Source organism: Halichoeres trimaculatus, unplaced genomic scaffold (genome assembly GCF_033239565.1).
Source record: "Halichoeres trimaculatus isolate MK-OKI-2021-1 unplaced genomic scaffold, fHalTri1.1 fHalTri1_scaffold_23, whole genome shotgun sequence".
Taxonomy (NCBI): Eukaryota; Metazoa; Chordata; class Actinopteri; order Labriformes; family Labridae; genus Halichoeres; species Halichoeres trimaculatus.
The window spans coordinates 25,090,157-25,107,534 of NW_027437201.1; the positions used below are offsets into that span (position 1 = coordinate 25,090,157).

Genomic DNA, 17,378 nt, shown 5'->3' on the forward strand with positions numbered 1-17,378 from the left:
CAAATATAAAAATATTTTTCAACATGTTTCATTTAAATAAATACAGAAATAACTCCATGATCAGATTAACAGATAAATGAATAAAAAAGAATAATGAAGAGAAAGACTAAATGTAAAATGATAAATTAACACAACATAACCTTCAACCGAGTCAGCAAAATGTCTTCAATAAAAACAGACTGGATACAAGATCACCGATCAGTGAATACAAGGAGTAAAACAGCACAGCACATGAATAGATCAACAAATGAAAAGAGTTATAAATAAATAGAAGATAAATAAATAGAGTGATAAATAAATAGAGAGATAAATAAATAGAGAGATAAATAAATATAGAGATAAATAAATAGAGAGATAAATAAATAGAGAGATAAATAAATAGAGAGATAAATAAATAGAGAGATAAATAAATAGGGAGATGAAGGAAGCTGACAGATGAGATGTTTCAGTTGGGGGTGAGCAGAGATGAAATCAGCTGGTCGGCTTCGATCAGATGACTTTTGACTTCCTTCCTGATCAGCTCCCAAACTTCAGCACCCTGACCCTAAACACAGACCATCATCAGTTCACAAGAGAGACAGAGAGGAGGATGGAGGAAGGATGGATGGATGGATGGATGAAGAATGGATGGATTAAGGATGGATGAAGGATGGATGGATGATGGATGGATGATGGATGGATGAAGGATGAAGGATGGATTTACCTTTTGTTGGAGGACGTTCCTCAGTCTCCTGAAGCTCACGTTCAGCTTCTTGTTCTGCTTCTTGTGGCCGTGACTCTGGATCTGAAGAACAGGTTTGAAAAGTCACTTCTTGTGTTCAGACTTTCTGAGACCGTCTGCCCAGACCTGAGGACCGGCTCCGTTCATCAGGACTTCAGACTCTCACAAATACATAAAGTCACTTTATTCTTACACAGGAGCGAAGGCCGTCAGCCTGCCGACTCACAACACCCAGGAAGTTGTCCACTGTTTTCTCCTCCCATGATGCACTGCTGTGATTCTGCCTGAACAGGCTCATGGTCTCATCCAGGATCTGGACTGTGAAACTCACTTTATCTGCAGCCTGCAGGGGAGGAGGAGAATCGGGGGAAGTTAGTGACACTTTCTGACAGCTGCTGCCTCAAACAGCAGACAGAGAGAACAAATCTCACAGATTGATGAAGCCAGAGTTTCCTCAGTGAGAGGAGGAGGAAAAGAAGTCTTCATGTTTTTAGATTTCACTCTGAAAGGAGCAGACCACCAGGTGAGAGGGAGACTTACTGCTGCTTGGGACGCCTGGCTGTACAGCTCATGAGGAAAGGCCACAGTGAGCCTCCCTTCAGCATCCTCAGTGCTGTTGGTGGAGTTACTGGCCTGAAACACACACACACACACACACACACACACACACACACACACACACACACACACACACACACACACACACACACACACACACACACACATATTCAATGAAACTCACAGTGAAATCAAATCGTTTGAAGAAGCATCCTGCAAAGATCTCTCACCATGGTGTCCAGCAGATCCAAAGAGTTTTTACTGAACTCTCTGAATTTATGATCCATCCATCTGCAGCTCAGCGCAGAGCCTGCACTGAACACACACACCAACACACACACACTCAGAATCCTGCAGAGCATTGTCAGCCAGTTGAAGCTTTTCTTAGTCTGGATCAGATTGGGACGTCTCCTTCAGATGTGTCAGAGCAGAGCTGCACAGCTTCATTTATAGTGGAGCAGAGAGCTTTTCATTTTCCAGATCCAGTCCACCTGAGGGGAAAACCCTCAGGTAGCTGTGGCTTTCTGCGCTCATCAACCTCAGCACACACAGCTTCAATAACACACACTTTGGGTTTCAGACAGGCCCTCTTCAAACTTTTTACCACAATAAAAACTAAAGTTTAGACCAAAACACCAGGGCGATGATGACACGCGTGTGAGCACCAAAATCCTCTTTCATTATATAAAAACATATTTGATTAAACATTAAAATATAAAATAAAAAAAGCAGCCTACAGAAAATCTCAGACAAAATGTAACATAGATTTGAAAGTGACTGAATTTATATAAATGATCAAAGATGATTTTGATTTCCAAAAACTAAGTTTTACATATTTAATATAAATTTAATTTTGGGACCAAATTAATTATAAAATGGGCTAATAATGTTTTTCATGGCAGTTATAACATTTTGAGTATTAAATAAACAGATTATTATGAACAAGCTGAATAATTGCCTCATATTAAATCAACAATGATTTATATTTGAACAAGTTTTAAAAGTCGTATTAATTTTTTCAGTGCTTTTATTTATCACTTAGGCCAGTTTAATGTGTCATGAAGGATGTGAGTATCATTCATTTTGAGTTTTTCGTCTTCTTTCCTCCTAACACTTCCTTTAACCGTCCTCATGCTCCAGTTTCACTGTGAGCGTTTTCTGAAGTTTATCAAAGTAAAAAATAGTTAAAGGAAACATTTAGTTAAACTGATTTATTTGCACGTATTAATACACTTATAACCAACCTGTAGTCTGGGAACGGTGTCCTGCAGGGGTCAGAAAGAGGAAGTTCATATGCAGAGGAAATGAAAGCGTGTTGGTTCTGCGGCTGCGCGGTGACGCTCATTCATACGAAGAGCTGACTGACATTTCAGGTTGTTTTTATGAGAATGTAAAAGTGTGAGAGAGTCAGTCTGTTCACACCTGGATTCTACCTGAAATCTCCCAGCACACAAACAAAAAGCAGATTGTTTCACATCGAGTCTGAGGAGTTTGGAAAACACGGGACTTCACCTGAGAGGCCTGGAGGAGGCGCTCTTCAAACAAACTGTTTCATACACTCAGGATTTATGAATGAAAATGATAAATAAGCAATAAAAAATGACTCAGAGATACCTACTTTGAATTTTTATTTACACATCGTACACTGTGAATGAGATGACAGTAAAAAATAACCTCCTACATGATGTTTCTGCATATATCCATTTTCATGATATGAACTAAAATCCTTTTTTTCACCTTTAGAGTTACGTTAATTCTGACAGCAGTGCTACAGCAGAGCAGATGGGTCCGAATAAACAGGAAGTGATGTCAGCAGAGGTGGGAGCTTCTTTACGGACAAAGGCTCGTTTGTGTCTTTGTGGATTAACAGTCAGATAAAAGTGCACAAATGTAAAATAATATTCAGATCAGCCAATTCAGTCAAATCTCTGACACTTCCGTTTGACGTTTGACTTTGCTCAATTTCTTTTTGATTTTCTCCTCAGTCCTGGTTTTCTCAAACATGGACTCAACAATCACTTTAAATCAACACCTTCAAAGAGGGAAGTGATAACGAACAGCAGCCTCGTCGTTACTCACCCATAACGAACAGCTGGCAGTACAAGATTACACAGGACTAATGTTTGACACGTTTTATTTAAACCTGCCGTCTCAATCTTTTAGACAATAAAGTTTATTTCATCACACCCTTTTATTTTATCACACCCTTTTATTAATGTTATTTTTGTAGTTTTAGCAGAAAAGAAAAAGAAAAACAGCCCAAGAAGTTTTCTTCACAACCCAGTTACGTCAGATAAGATCAGTAACTAATAAAACTGTAACTCCCTCTTCCTGTTGTCACGTCGTATGGAGGAGCTCTGCCGTGTTTTTGACCCTGAATGAAAGAAACACTGACTTAAGAAAAGTGTAAAGCTTAAATTAAACAGAAGGCACAATCAAATATGTTTATTTGGACATTCAAAGTGCTGCTCCCTCTCAGAGTTTGCACTTTGAGCCGAGTTTAAATATCTGCGTGAGCGTTTCAGGTAAACACGATTCTTCCTACATCGTGAGAGACACTAAAAAAAAAAAGGTGGATGAGATTCTTGGCAGCAGCTGTCGCTGTGGTCCAGTCTGTAGTTTGATGCCGTGGCAGAGTCAGAGATCAGAGAGGTATTAGCGTCAGCGGTCAGTAACATTTGGCTGCGTTACGTCAGCATCACGAGGATCAACGATCCCTGAATTAGTGCACGAGACTGAAGCTGCTGCAGCGCTGTGGCTGCTCACTTCCTCTCCTGTTAGCAGACTCATAATTGCACTTGAGGTTACTTTGTGTAAAAGCTCGATTCTGTTTTAGTCTTCTGTTACTTCTCTGTCCAGCAGGGGGCGTCTAACGTGCTGAACAGGCTCAGTCCTGCAGATCTCTCTCCAGGTATTTCTTCATGCGCTGACAGCGAGGACAGGGGTCGCTCGGGGCTTTGCAGGTCAGGTGAAAAACTGCTTTACAATCTTTACACCTGTGCAGTGAACGAAAGAGGAATTTAGAAGACCTCATCATCATCATCATCATCATCATCATCATCATCATCATCATCAGATCATAAACAGAACCCTTCGTACCTGGTGGTGAAGTCAAACTGAAAGGGGAAGATGATGTCATCGGCGTGGCAGGTCTGACAGATGAACCCTCGCTGGGTGCAGAGGTCGCAGTGAAACACGTGGTTGGAGGCGTTCTGCACCAGCGTGAGCAGGTAGTTTGCATATTCCCCCTCTGCTATCTGAAAGTCATCAACACACACGTTCAGGTGAGTCAAGGTGACAGAGGAGCTAACAATCAGAGCCAGCTGGGTGTGATTCAAGGTGACAGAGGAGCTAACAATCAGACCCAGCTGGGTGTGATTCAAGGTGACAGAGCAGCAAACAATCAGAGCCAGCTGGGTGTGATTCAAGGTGACAGAGCAGCTAACAATCAGACCCAGCTTGGTACCTGTCGGAGGTCCATGACGCTGTACAGGTGGCTGGACTCCAACATGTATGTTCGCTGGTTCATCCTGCAGGAGGAGGGATAACAAACCGTCAGCTGGCGTGTTTCATGGAGAGTATCAAATCAAATCAAATCAAGTTTATTTATAAAGCACTTTTCATACATTAAAAGAAATGCAGCACAAAGTGCTATACATGTTAAAAACAGTCCCCGCCCCCCCATTCAAACTCCACCCCAAAGCACCACCCACCCACCCACCCACACACACACATATACACACACACACACACTCACACACACACACACACACACACACACACACACACACACACACACACACATACATATGCACACACAATACATGATTTTAAATGTGTAGATAAAAAATCGTGTGGCTGAGTACAGAGGAGCCAGGAGTAACACAGAACTCAAACACGGTCACACACAGACCTGGTCTGGAGCTTCTTGCAGGCTCCGCTGCGGCAGGCGAGCAGGTAATCCCCCAGCAGACGCAGCCTCTGCCGCAGGCTCTGAGCCTGAGCCATGGACTCGGCGTGGAGCACCAGCTCAGGGTTCAGCTGCTCCAGGTTCAGCAGAGGCTCGTACACCACCTGAGCCAGCAGCCGCAGCGCCTTCTTAGACACCTGGAGACACACACGGGTCCTTTAGAGCACGTTCAGGTGACGACGGATTCGTCTTCCCAACAGGACAGTTTGAAACGACTTCTCTTCTGTCTCAAGACCTTTTTCTGTTTTTTATTTGAACACTGTTTGTGAACTGTGCTGCACCCACCTCTCGCTGTGTGAGGTCCCAGTTATGCACCACGCGTGAGGGGATGATGGACGTGTCCCCGTGATGACAGGAGTCACAGTAGTACAGCCCTGAGAACTCACAGAGCCTGGCTCTGCCAAGAGACGGCCCGATCTGCCGGGGACATCCTGAGAGAGCAAACAAACCTCTGAAACGGCCGACTCACTTCCTGAGCAAACCCAGAGACTACAGGGAGGGGGACGTGTCAACTGTTTTTATGGCCTAAACTAAAAAAGATGGCGTCTGACGTCTCACCTGCACACCTGAAGCCCTGAGCGTCCAGCCCTTTCTCTGACGGCACGGCGCACAGATGGACCAGGAACGCTCCGTCCTCCTTCAGCCGGTGCTGCACCAACCTGTGCAGGTTCCCGTTCACCTCCGGTCTCACTGCAGCCGGCCCCCCAGCCTCCCCGTCCTCCCCGCTCTCCAGGTAGGAGTCCAGGGCTCCACGGATCAGGACCCTCCAGGAGCGAGCCTCCTCTGGGCTCTGGGCTCTGAGTTTCAGAGTCTCCTTCACAGTCAGAAGTTTGAAAAAAGCAGGTCCCCCCATGGAGACGTCAGGGACCACGTCCCGGATTTCCTCGATGGAGTGAGTCTGCCTGTGAAACTTCTTACCGTCTCGTACCTGGAAGCCTTTCAAAGCCTCCAGAGACAGCGAGAAGACCAGAGGAGTCCACGTCCGCGCCTCAGGGTCTGTGGAGAAATACAGAACGGCCTCTTTGATGGCGTCTGTTTCCAGATCAGTAGTCCTGGTCCAGTCCAAGTCCTGCGGAGGAGGAGGAGCCTCCTGGACTGTCCTTGTGTCAGAGGACGAACCTCGCTCAGGGCTGGACGGGCCGGAGGACGGGTTGGACACCTCCACGCCGTTCTCACTGTAAGGCTGGAGCACCTCCCACGTTTCGTCAGCACGAGACGCCGGCCGGCATTTGTTCACAGCCTCTACGATCCGGTCCACCCAGTCCTCCGCCTCGTCCCGGTTCGCCGCTCTGAGGTACAGTCGCTTCCCGGGGAAGGCCAGCTCGAAGCGGCCCTCAGGCGAGCTGATGCGAGCGTCCTCGCAGCGCAGCAGGGAGCAGTTGTCGCTGCACGCCCGCTCCTCTGCGTTGAGGTAGAGGCGGAACTCAAAGGGCGACAGCTCGCAGTAGTAATCACGCCACATCCCCATCGCACCTCGCCGCTCCAGGTGACCCAGCTTCAACAGGCCCCGAAAAGGGTTGTGCAGCCCTGACGGACACAGACAGACAGAACGGAGACATCAGAGGTCACAGACCGTGGACACAGACCGTGGACACAGACCGCGGACACAGACTCTGGACACAGACCGTGGACACAGACCGTGGACACAGACCGTGGACACAGACCCACAGCAGACCGTGGACACAGACCGTGGACACAGACCGTGGACACAGACCGTGGACACAGACTCTGGACACAGACCCACAGCAGACCGTGGACACAGACCGTGGACACAGACCGTGGACACAGACCCACAGCAGACTCTGGACACAGACCGTGGACACAGACCGTGGACACAGACCGTGGACACAGACCCACAGCAGACTCTGGACACAGACCGTGGACACAGACCGTGGACACAGACTCTGGACACAGACCCTGGACACAGACTCTGGACACAGACCGTGGACACAGACCGTGGACACAGACCCACAGCAGACCGTGGACACAGACCGTGGACACAGACCGTGGACACAGACCGTGGACACAGACCCACAGCAGACCGTGGACACAGACCGTGGACACAGACCGTGGACACAGACCCTGGACACAGACCGTGGACACAGACCCACAGCAGACTCTGGTCTTAGTTTTCCTGCCATGTTTGGTTTGATCATTTTTTGCCTTTTATGAAATCCTGCATGCTTTTCCCTGTCTCTGCCTGTTCCTAACCTCAGAGGATAAACACGTCTTTATGTTTCTGTGCGTAAATGATTTGAATATCTAACTGTTCATTCATGATAAACTCAGACTCGTTTGATTTTGTTTTGTATTTCCGTGTGAAGAGAAACCTGACCAACCGGTGCTTCCTGTACCAACAGTTTTCTCTTCAGGAAGTCATCAGTCAGGTATGTCTTCATCTGACAGAATCATATCGACTCGTTAATCCAGATTAAACTCTGTCACCACGCAGAGATTCCTGGTGTTTCCCAGAAAAGCTGTTTCTTATTTCACTTCTGAAGCGCTGTGACGTAACCTAGGAAAGAGAAATCCTTACCACACCTCAGCCAGGGTGAGCCAGCAGGGAAATGTTTTTTATTGGCCTGCTGGAAAACACCTGTTGTTGTGTCACAGAAAGAGGCGGAGCTAAAGGTACGGCGGTTTGACTTTACGTCCTCCTGCCAAATTAACCCTTTGAGCGCTGAATGTCTGAGGGAGTTAGGGTGAGGAGAGAGGATACCTATCTGCCTGCGATGGACCACGCTGGGAGCCGAGTGAGACGGCCTCAGCCCGGCGTTGGGAGCAGGAGGAAGAGGAGGAGGCAGCTCCTTGGGGTCTGAATCTTCCTCCAGATGTGGTTTATAGATGTCGTCTTCAGAGATCCAGCAGCGGGAGTGCTGCAAAGTGGACACACAGACGTGTTAGAGTGAACTTCCTAACGCTGTGACTTCAGTGATGTGAGCTCTGAGACAAACAACAATGAACAGCCTTTCTAACAGGTTCAAGGTCACGTCCCCGAAAACTCAAATTAGTCACTAAATCATTCAGTCAGCGTGAGGAAACTACAGAAAACACATCTCTGCTCTTCACTGTGACAGGAAATAAAACACATCTGCTCAGTGAGGTGGATAATTATCTCCTGGAGTCTCAGATCAGAGCACAAAGAGCCCAAAAGTTTCCATGAATTCCTGTTCTGACTGTGTTTGGTGAATAAACGTCCTGGAGTGGATTCATTTATAGAAATCAGACGTCTTTTCCTCTTTTCCTCTGTGGGCGGAGCCAACAGTTACTGAACACAGGGTTTTTCCTCACTTCCCCAAACCCTCAAAGATTCAAAGACAAATGTTTTGTGGGAGGCAGGAGTGATGTTAGGAGTAGACTTGGATAAACCTGCATCATCGTATGTTGGAAATAATTTGACTTGCTCATCTTTCATGAGCTTTTTCTGGATTTACGTTTGTTGAAACACTCTGATAGTGCTGGTCTTCTTGAGCCCAAAACCAGAAGGACTGTAAATAAAACATGTTTCTGAAATGTTGAAGGAGTAACTGACGTTCCTCTGGCGTGATGACACACTTACTGAGAGAGAGTCTGTGGATAACTTCCTGCTCAGGATGCTCGTGGATCGACGTGTGCCGGGATGAGCAGACGTCTCTGATGTCTTCTTCTCTGACGTTTCTACTTCCTCCTCCGGCTCCGTGATCTCCTGGACTCTGCTCGTATGAACGTCCTCTGCAGGCTCGCTGACGGCTGAGAGCACGTCTGTGTCTGAGTGTGGCTCAGAGGAGGTGAACGCGCTCGCTTCGAAAGAGGAGTTAGCATCAGATGACGGCAGCTCCAGAGACGTTGGTGCTGGATCTGAGTCGGGCAGAGCAGGGCTGGAGGTTTGGTCTGCAGGGGGTGTTGAGGGAGCGGGAGTCTCGCTGTCAGAGCCGCTGAAGATGGCGGTCTCTGAGTACTGGTCTGGACCCGTGCTGGAGACAAACGAGTCTTCACGCATGGAGTCCTGACTGCAGTGACCACTCTCCCGAAACTCAGTGACAGAGCTGCCGAGAGAAGGAGAAGGAGGAGGTTTTACAAAAGGAGGACGTAATCTTTATTTGGGACTACTTTCAGCAGCGGATTGATACATTTTAACCTTCTGATGGGGATCAAAAGATAACAAGACACAAAGACACACTCACTCCTTCTGGGACCTCTTGCTGCTGCTGCTGTTGACGTGAGCAGGCAGCTCCAGGTCACTGGAGGACCAGGGCTCCCCTGTGGGGCTGCGGGGGTCCTGCCCCTGAAGGAGGCTGTCAGAGCTCAGACTGGAGGACAGCTGAGAGGATCCTGTGGTGTCCAGACTTAAACTGGAAGAGTTGAGAGTAGTCCTTCCTCCTTGAGATCCAGCTGACTCTCTTCCTATCAGCAGCCCTGGACCTCTGTGCAGATCCAGAGCGTCTGAGGAGCCGGACGACTGCGACACCGTATCCCATGATTCCTTACACACAGACTTAGAGGAGGGAAGGTCCCCGCCGTTCAGAGGCAGATCCAGTGGGTCCGCCTGGGACAAAGGGCAGAGCCCAGCCAGACCCAGAGGCGTGGTGGTCCACTGGTTGAGCACAGCTGACTTGTAGGAAAGGCTGAATGTGAGTGAAGCTAAACCCTGGAGGTAGCTGAGCAGGACCTCCCGCTCCTCGGCGTTCAGGAGCAAGGCACTGGGCTGGTAGTGTGCGCGCAGCTTGGAGTCCTCCCTGAACAGAGAGGCCAGGTAGCACTCCAGGAGGCCGTGGTTGAGGGCGAGGCGCAGCCAGGCTCGACAGCGCCCCACGTCTGTGCTGATGAAGCTGATTTTCTCCAGCTCTGTGATCACGTCTCTGCAGGAGAACGAGGACACGTTAGCACACGTTAGGACACGTTAGCACACGTTAGGACACGTTAGGACATGTTAGGACACGTTAGGACATGTTTATTTCCTGGATAAAGGAGGAAACACAGAACGTGGGGGAATCATTCATGGACGGGCAAAACAACTGGAAAATGATTTGGGTTTGAAAAAACATCGTTGAATTAGTGACGTTTTATCCATATTGTCTGTTTGAATAGGCTACTTCCTGAGTCCTGGGTAATGGTCTGAAAGAATCAGGGATCAGAAGACGTGATGACATGATTAAACACTGAAAACTCTGACAGAGCATTAACGTCGAGCCTCCTACCGGTGGGTGACGGTCTTCAGCAGGCTCCAGAAGAACGGCTGAGGGAGGGGCCCTCGATCCCCCTTCCTGCCCCGACCCCCGGCCTCTGAGCGGATGTACTTGGTCTTGATACCGTGGATGAAGACGGCCTCTAGGGCACAGCAGAGGAGGTTGGCATCGCCATCTTCACTGGTTACCACAGCATCAGACGTCACAAATTTCTTCTGCAGAGCTTTGAGCGACTGAGCCAGCTTCTCTTTGATCTGTGAGCGGAGAATCAGTACCATCAGCGTCTTTGTTCATGTCACAGGAGATTTATTAAAGAAGTGGTTCTCCAGAAAACCCATAACAGCTCTGTAAGAGGCTCCAGCACAGAGAGGACGCATTTTCTACATTCTGATCTGAAGTGTGATGGAGGAGGAACGTATGGAAAGAGGTCATGTTGTTATGAAACACAGTCTGCAGATTACCTACAGTCACATGACACCTGCTGTCAGCTGACCCACAAGAACATAAACCTTTAACAGTCTGCATTACGCAACAGGCTGCAGCACACTGGAGCAGGCCACATGAAGAGGCCACATGGAGAGGCTACATGAAGAGGCTACATGAAGAGGCTACATGAAGAGGCTACATGAAGAGGCTACATGAAGAGGCCACATGAAGAGGCTAGATGAAGAGGCTACATGAAGAGGCTACATGAAGAGGCTACATGAAGAGGCTACATGGAGAGGCTACATGGAGCGATCCTCATGCTGAGCTCTGAAGCACTCTCCTCCTTCTCTGCTCCACTCGGCAGGACTTGAACAGGGGGACCAGAAAGTCGTCTGCCAAGTCATCTCGGGCCATACACACAGAATATCCTGTTAATCACGGACCAACAAAGTCTGAGCTCATTCTGCATCCCTACAGCTTTGCTTTATACTGGTGAGGTGACCTGCAGCTGAGCTTTGTTTTTGGCCTCCTCTGCACCCTGACCTGCACAGTATTCATGTCTCTGAGGGATCTTACACTTGCAGAAGTGTGAGAAGAACCAGTACCGTTGTATCTTTTTCATGCATCTGTTATTTTGTCATCTCGAAAACCTGATAAAGCTTCAGTGCTTTATGTACACAACAGAAATATGACAAGCACTCACAGTTATGAGGCTGAAAACGGGTCACTGTGCTCATGCTTTTTTCTGAGCAGTGTCTGTTGTAGTTGCAACAAAACATTTACAACACATCCTCCCTAAACGTCTCAACCTGACGATGGGAAACAAAAACCTTCAGCTCAGAAACAGTGAAACAGAAAAGAAGTCTTTGACGTAACCTGATCACCACACAGAGGAGGCGGCTTGTTGTCGTACCTGTTTGACATCTTTAGCCTCTGGTGGCGTGTCGGGCGTCTGTGTGGCTAACATGGCATCTCCTGGGAAGGTTCACTCCCACATGGCACACTGGACGAGAAAGAAAGCACATACACCTTCAGTAAACAGCTACCACACACTTTAAACTGTCTGATAACTCTAACTGTCCCTGCTTTCCTGTTTGAACAACTTTAGGTGACAACTTGTGCAAGCCTGTGCGCCTTGAATGACACGCAAAACATGTGATGATAAGGAAATAGCTTTTTCCTCCTTCCTGTCTCGGCCCTCAGTGCATATTTGCAGCAGACCTATCGTGATATTTTCCATCACAAGACAGTAGTGTGTGACATATCTGAAATTTCATGGTTTCACTGAGTAACCACTTGTAAAGGGAGTCATGTGAGGCGTTGATTACAGAGGCTGTCTGTAGGGAAGTAGCTTCAGAGTTTAACTTCCCCAATCAGACACACAGAAAAGAAATCAGGACTCCAAAAATGCTGCTCCGCTCTGACACAATCAGACAAAGATAAGATAAAAACACTAATACTGAGCTGCTGGGGTAAATAAATGTGCTTATCAGCTCCAGGAATGCAAGAGGCCTCAGATATAAGCCTCTAAGGATGCATTAAGTAGTATTTTAAAAGTTTGACCAGCTCCTGTTCCTGATCCCACATCACCTCTGCACTGAGCAGCTGGTTTCTGTTTATCCTTAGGACTGAGAGATGTATGGCCCAAAGCACCTAATACATCAACATTGAGTTATTTCAAAACAAACCCATCCTACATGGCTTTTTACTGACACTAAATGTCCTCGTCGCCAGACTTCCTACATGTTGCACTTAATGATGGCTTGATAATAAAGTTAAAGTACTCTAACCCTCCACCCCCGCGCTGTATGGAGATAAACGACATTTAGAGATGCATTCAATGCGACAAAAAGGTTTTTGGAGCCAGTTCAGGAGGGAAACGTTCATACAGGGTGTAGTCAGGTGTGTAACTTCTGTTCCTGTGTAACACATGAGCTGCAGACAGACATGGAAACTGTGATTTATGTGGTTCATATTGAAAAGCTCCTTCTATCGATATCGTTCACTAAAACAATCCCTCGACGCCTTGTTGCACCTGACTGCTGGCCAGACCGCACCCTAATTATCTCCAACAATATATAATTACGACTAGTTGTTTTCTATGTATTATAAAACATGTGTTGTGTGGTCAAAAATACATGTTGTGGCTGTGTTTACACCACATTTTAGACATTTTATCAAAGCAGCAAAGGGGACATGAATGTGAGCCTCTGATTTGGACGGGAAGGGAATTCACAGTGAACTGACCGACCAGGACAGCTCTACACCAAACACTGAAGGTCCAAACCAGCCTGATAAAACACTCCTTCCTTAAGATGTTACTGACAAACAGTGAAAATAACCGGGACGGGTCGCTATGTGAGCGTGAACTAGCTGTTAGCCTCACAGCTAGTTAGCTTCTTACCGAAAGAGGAGGATATGAGTCCATCAGCGTCCAAACAAGCGTCACCTCCGTTAAAAACTTAAACGTCATGACTCATGGAGTTAGTCCGAACAACCACTCTCCATTTCTTCAGTTAAAATATGTTAGAAAATCATGAAAATAGTGATATTGACACTGGTTCCTCGAGAGGTGAGGCGCTGTAATGCTGAGAAGAGATGCATTATGGGAGGCTGACGCGGTGTTGCTTTCAGGGACTGACAGAAAAACTGAACAAAATGAAGCATACGACGAAATACCTAAATTTATTATACTTTCACACATTGCATCATCCACATACACTTTTATTCGTTCGTTTATTAGTATGATGGTACAAAAACAGCTTTATAAAATGAAATGTCGGAAACATAAGCCTGTACATGTCTTAACTCAACTGAAAAATAATTATAATTAACATTATTATGGTCGTATTATCTTATCAGTTAAGCACTTGGGGCGTTAAAACCACAGGTATAAAAAGTCTCTAAATATCAGGCCAGAATGAGTTTTTCACAGCTTGATTTTAAACAATCTAAAGTTGGAGTACTGCAGTCTCTGTAGTTTACGGGCAGAACCTGAAGGCCTCACATCTCCAGGCGTGCTGATGTTGATGTTCCGTCAGCTGACACGCGAGGACTTCATGTTCCCTGTCCCGGCTCACAGAGTTCCTGTGGGACTGGAAACAGTTTCAACAAGATTGAATGGAACATCAGCAGTTTATAAACAGTGTATCAACTCCATCTGATCAGCTCGTAATGATTAAGTCTCCTTTTCAAAGGTTTAATTTGATGAATAAAAAAAAGATTCATCAAAACAACAACACTAAGATTTTAGACCATCCTACGGTTGTTGTTTTTCTTGCCCATTAAGAGTAGAGACTAAGTTTACCTTCTGATGACAAGATTGTGTGTGTGTAAAATTCTCCTCTTTCCCATCCAAAGCAAATCTAATCTTATCTTTCTGGGTAAAAATCCCAGGAATAACAGTGAAGTTTCAGTTGATGTAAACAAAAGCAGCAAAGTTGTAATAACTGTCAAAACGTTGGAGATCACGTTGGCTTGTTTTTCTGTGTATTTTTCAGGCTTTTACAGAACACACCACTGAATAATTACAGGTAAAACAACACCAACAAAAACATCCTCACAGTTTAACTTTCCTCTCTAGATAAACTTTATCTCTTGGAAAGTGAAATCTAACAACACCATAAAGTGTGTGAAATAACAGCGTAAAGAAACAGCTGATTTCCCCTCCAATAAAAAACGCCCGTGCCTCTCACCTGTGACCTACTGCAGCGGTTATTCTTTAGAAACGTCATGACGTCACGACGTTTTCACACTGTCACATTGCGCAGGCCGCAGTGTGGTTCCACTTTCTCTTTGGTGACAAACTTTTCTCTTTCAGTCTGTCTGGTCTGCAGATCAGTTCAGGCTGAGATCAATGTGGCTCCACACCTTAAATCACGATGATGTTCAAACGGTTATAAAACATTAATATGGCGACTCAAACAAATCGAAATAGAAAAGAAAATATGAAATCAAATTGATCTTTTTAAGGCTTGATTCTCATTGCACTGGTTGTCTAAAAATCTTTATCCACAAAATAAAAAAGGAGAAAAAAAGGGATTTTAAGTTCTAAAGGTTAATTTTTTTAAATATTAATATTTTAAAATGCTGCATCGAAATCATAAAGTTATAAGAATTATTAGTGAAAATTCATGCCAATTAAATCAATGAATAAATAAATAAACATTTTTTAATCAGGGTTTTTAGCCTCTTATTACAAAATAATCTGTAAATAAACAGTGGAGTGTTTTTTCTTTTGCAATCAATGTCACAGTTTTGTGGTCCTGACTGATGTTTCATTTTAATTTTGTTTTGTTCTTTTCACATTTTTTGCAGTTGTGTGCAACAGCGCTAAAACTGTAAACGTCAGAATGTCAAATGTTATGTCAAACTGGTCAAAGGTATTAGCCCATTTCAGATCATTATAGATCTTATATATTTTTAGATCTGCCGCTCACTGTTAGTGTAACAACCAGTTTATGGAGCTGGATCATCTGATATAAAAGTGTGATATTGTTTGAACTTTGTCAGGTTTTTACTGTGGTAAAAAGTTTGAAGAGGGCCTGTCTGAAACCCAAAGTGTGTGTTATTGAAGCTGTGTGTGCTGAGGTTGATGAGCGCAGAAAGCCACAGCTACCTGAGGGTTTTCCCCTCAGGTGGACTGGATCTGGAAAATGAAAAGCTCTCTGCTCCACTATAAATGAAGCTGTGCAGCTCTGCTCTGACACATCTGAAGGAGACGTCCCAATCTGATCCAGACTAAGAAAAGCTTCAACTGGCTGACAATGCTCTGCAGGATTCTGAGTGTGTGTGTGTTGGTGTGTGTGTTCAGTGCAGGCTCTGCGCTGAGCTGCAGATGGATGGATCATAAATTCAGAGAGTTCAGTAAAAACTCTTTGGATCTGCTGGACACCATGGTGAGAGATCTTTGCAGGATGCTTCTTCAAACGATTTGATTTCACTGTGAGTTTCATTGAATATGTGTGTGTGTGTGTGTGTGTGTGTGTGTGTGTGTGTGTGTGTGTGTGTGTGTGTGTGTGTGTGTGTGTGTGTGTGTGTGTGTGTGTGTGTTTCAGGCCAGTAACTCCACCAACAGCACTGAGGATGCTGAAGGGAGGCTCACTGTGGCCTTTCCTCATGAGCTGTACAGCCAGGCGTCCCAAGCAGCAGTAAGTCTCCCTCTCACCTGGTGGTCTGCTCCTTTCAGAGTGAAATCTAAAAACATGAAGACTTCTTTTCCTCCTCCTCTCACTGAGGAAACTCTGGCTTCATCAATCTGTGAGATTTGTTCTCTCTGTCTGCTGTTTGAGGCAGCAGCTGTCAGAAAGTGTCACTAACTTCCCCCGATTCTCCTCCTCCCCTGCAGGCTGCAGATAAAGTGAGTTTCACAGTCCAGATCCTGGATGAGACCATGAGCCTGTTCAGGCAGAATCACAGCAGTGCATCATGGGAGGAGAAAACAGTGGACAACTTCCTGGGTGTTGTGAGTCGGCAGGCTGACGGCCTTCGCTCCTGTGTAAGAATAAAGTGACTTTATGTATTTGTGAGAGTCTGAAGTCCTGATGAACGGAGCCGGTCCTCAGGTCTGGGCAGACGGTCTCAGAAAGTCTGAACACAAGAAGTGACTTTTCAAACCTGTTCTTCAGATCCAGAGTCACGGCCACAAGAAGCAGAACAAGAAGCTGAACGTGAGCTTCAGGAGACTGAGGAACGTCCTCCAACAAAAGGTAAATCCATCCTTCATCCTTCATCCATCCATCATCCATCCATCATCCATCCATCCTTCATCCATCCTTAATCCATCCATCCATCCATTCTTCATCCATCCATCCTCCATCCTTCCTCCATCCTCCTCTCTGTCTCTCTTGTGAACTGATGATGGTCTGTGTTTAGGGTCAGGGTGCTGAAGTTTGGGAGCTGATCAGGAAGGAAGTCAAAAGTCATCTGATCGAAGCCGACCAGCTGATTTCATCTCTGCTCACCCCCAACTGAAACATCTCATCTGTCAGCTTCCTTCATCTCCCTATTTATTTATCTCTCTATTCATTTATCTCTCTATTTATTTATCTCTCTATTTATTTATCTCTCTATTTATTTATCTCTCTATTTATTTATCACTCTATTTATTTATCACTCTATTTATTTATCACTCTATTTATTTATCTCTCTATTTATTTATCACTCTATTTATTTATCACTTTATTTATTTATGACTATTTATTTCATTACTGAACTATTTATTATAATTCTGTATTGATTGATTTGTGGCACAAATCCAGATTATGATGGGTTAACTGGTCAATTTGTATCTAGTAATCTATTTATTTATTGGTAAAACTGTTTATCTGTCTGAATGTGGGGTTATTTCTACATTTAATTAATTAATAATACAAAAAAAAAATGTCTGTTTCAACAATTGCAGTATGAGAAAATTATCTGTTTTGAAGCTAATAAAAATATTTATGTTATCAGCAAAATTCAAACGTGTTTGTAACTTTTATTGGTGTCATATACATAAATTTATATATATATATATATATATATATATATATATATA

At 45.3% G+C, this 17,378-nt stretch overlaps 3 protein-coding genes across 3 annotated transcripts; 1 reads left to right on the top strand and 2 right to left on the bottom strand.

Moving 5' to 3' along the window:
- Positions 1–445: 445 nt before the first annotated feature.
- Positions 446–1,641, bottom strand: LOC141785304 (interferon a3-like). The gene is made up of 5 exons (XM_074663526.1): positions 1,510–1,641; positions 1,262–1,354; positions 915–1,064; positions 704–784; positions 446–544 (listed from the first exon to the last, which is right to left on the bottom strand). Exons 1-5 carry the CDS (start codon positions 1,639–1,641, stop codon positions 446–448), a joined length of 555 nt encoding a protein of 184 aa, XP_074519627.1.
- A 1,578-nt stretch (positions 1,642–3,219) lies between these two features.
- plekhm1 (pleckstrin homology domain containing, family M (with RUN domain) member 1) lies at positions 3,220–13,448 on the bottom strand. Its single transcript, XM_074663607.1, has 12 exons — positions 13,245–13,448; positions 11,754–11,843; positions 10,427–10,668; positions 9,413–10,087; positions 8,809–9,274; positions 7,969–8,125; positions 5,808–6,776; positions 5,535–5,680; positions 5,193–5,386; positions 4,746–4,809; positions 4,379–4,536; positions 3,220–4,275 (listed from the first exon to the last, which is right to left on the bottom strand). The coding sequence occupies exons 2-12, from the start codon at positions 11,805–11,807 to the stop codon at positions 4,167–4,169; spliced, it is 3,234 nt and encodes a 1,077-aa protein (XP_074519708.1). The 5' UTR covers positions 11,808–11,843; positions 13,245–13,448; the 3' UTR covers positions 3,220–4,166.
- A 2,158-nt stretch (positions 13,449–15,606) lies between these two features.
- On the top strand, positions 15,607–16,813 carry ifnphi4 (interferon phi 4). Its single transcript, XM_074663562.1, has 5 exons — positions 15,607–15,738; positions 15,898–15,990; positions 16,188–16,337; positions 16,468–16,548; positions 16,715–16,813. The coding sequence occupies exons 1-5, from the start codon at positions 15,607–15,609 to the stop codon at positions 16,811–16,813; spliced, it is 555 nt and encodes a 184-aa protein (XP_074519663.1).
- Positions 16,814–17,378: the final 565 nt, after the last annotated feature.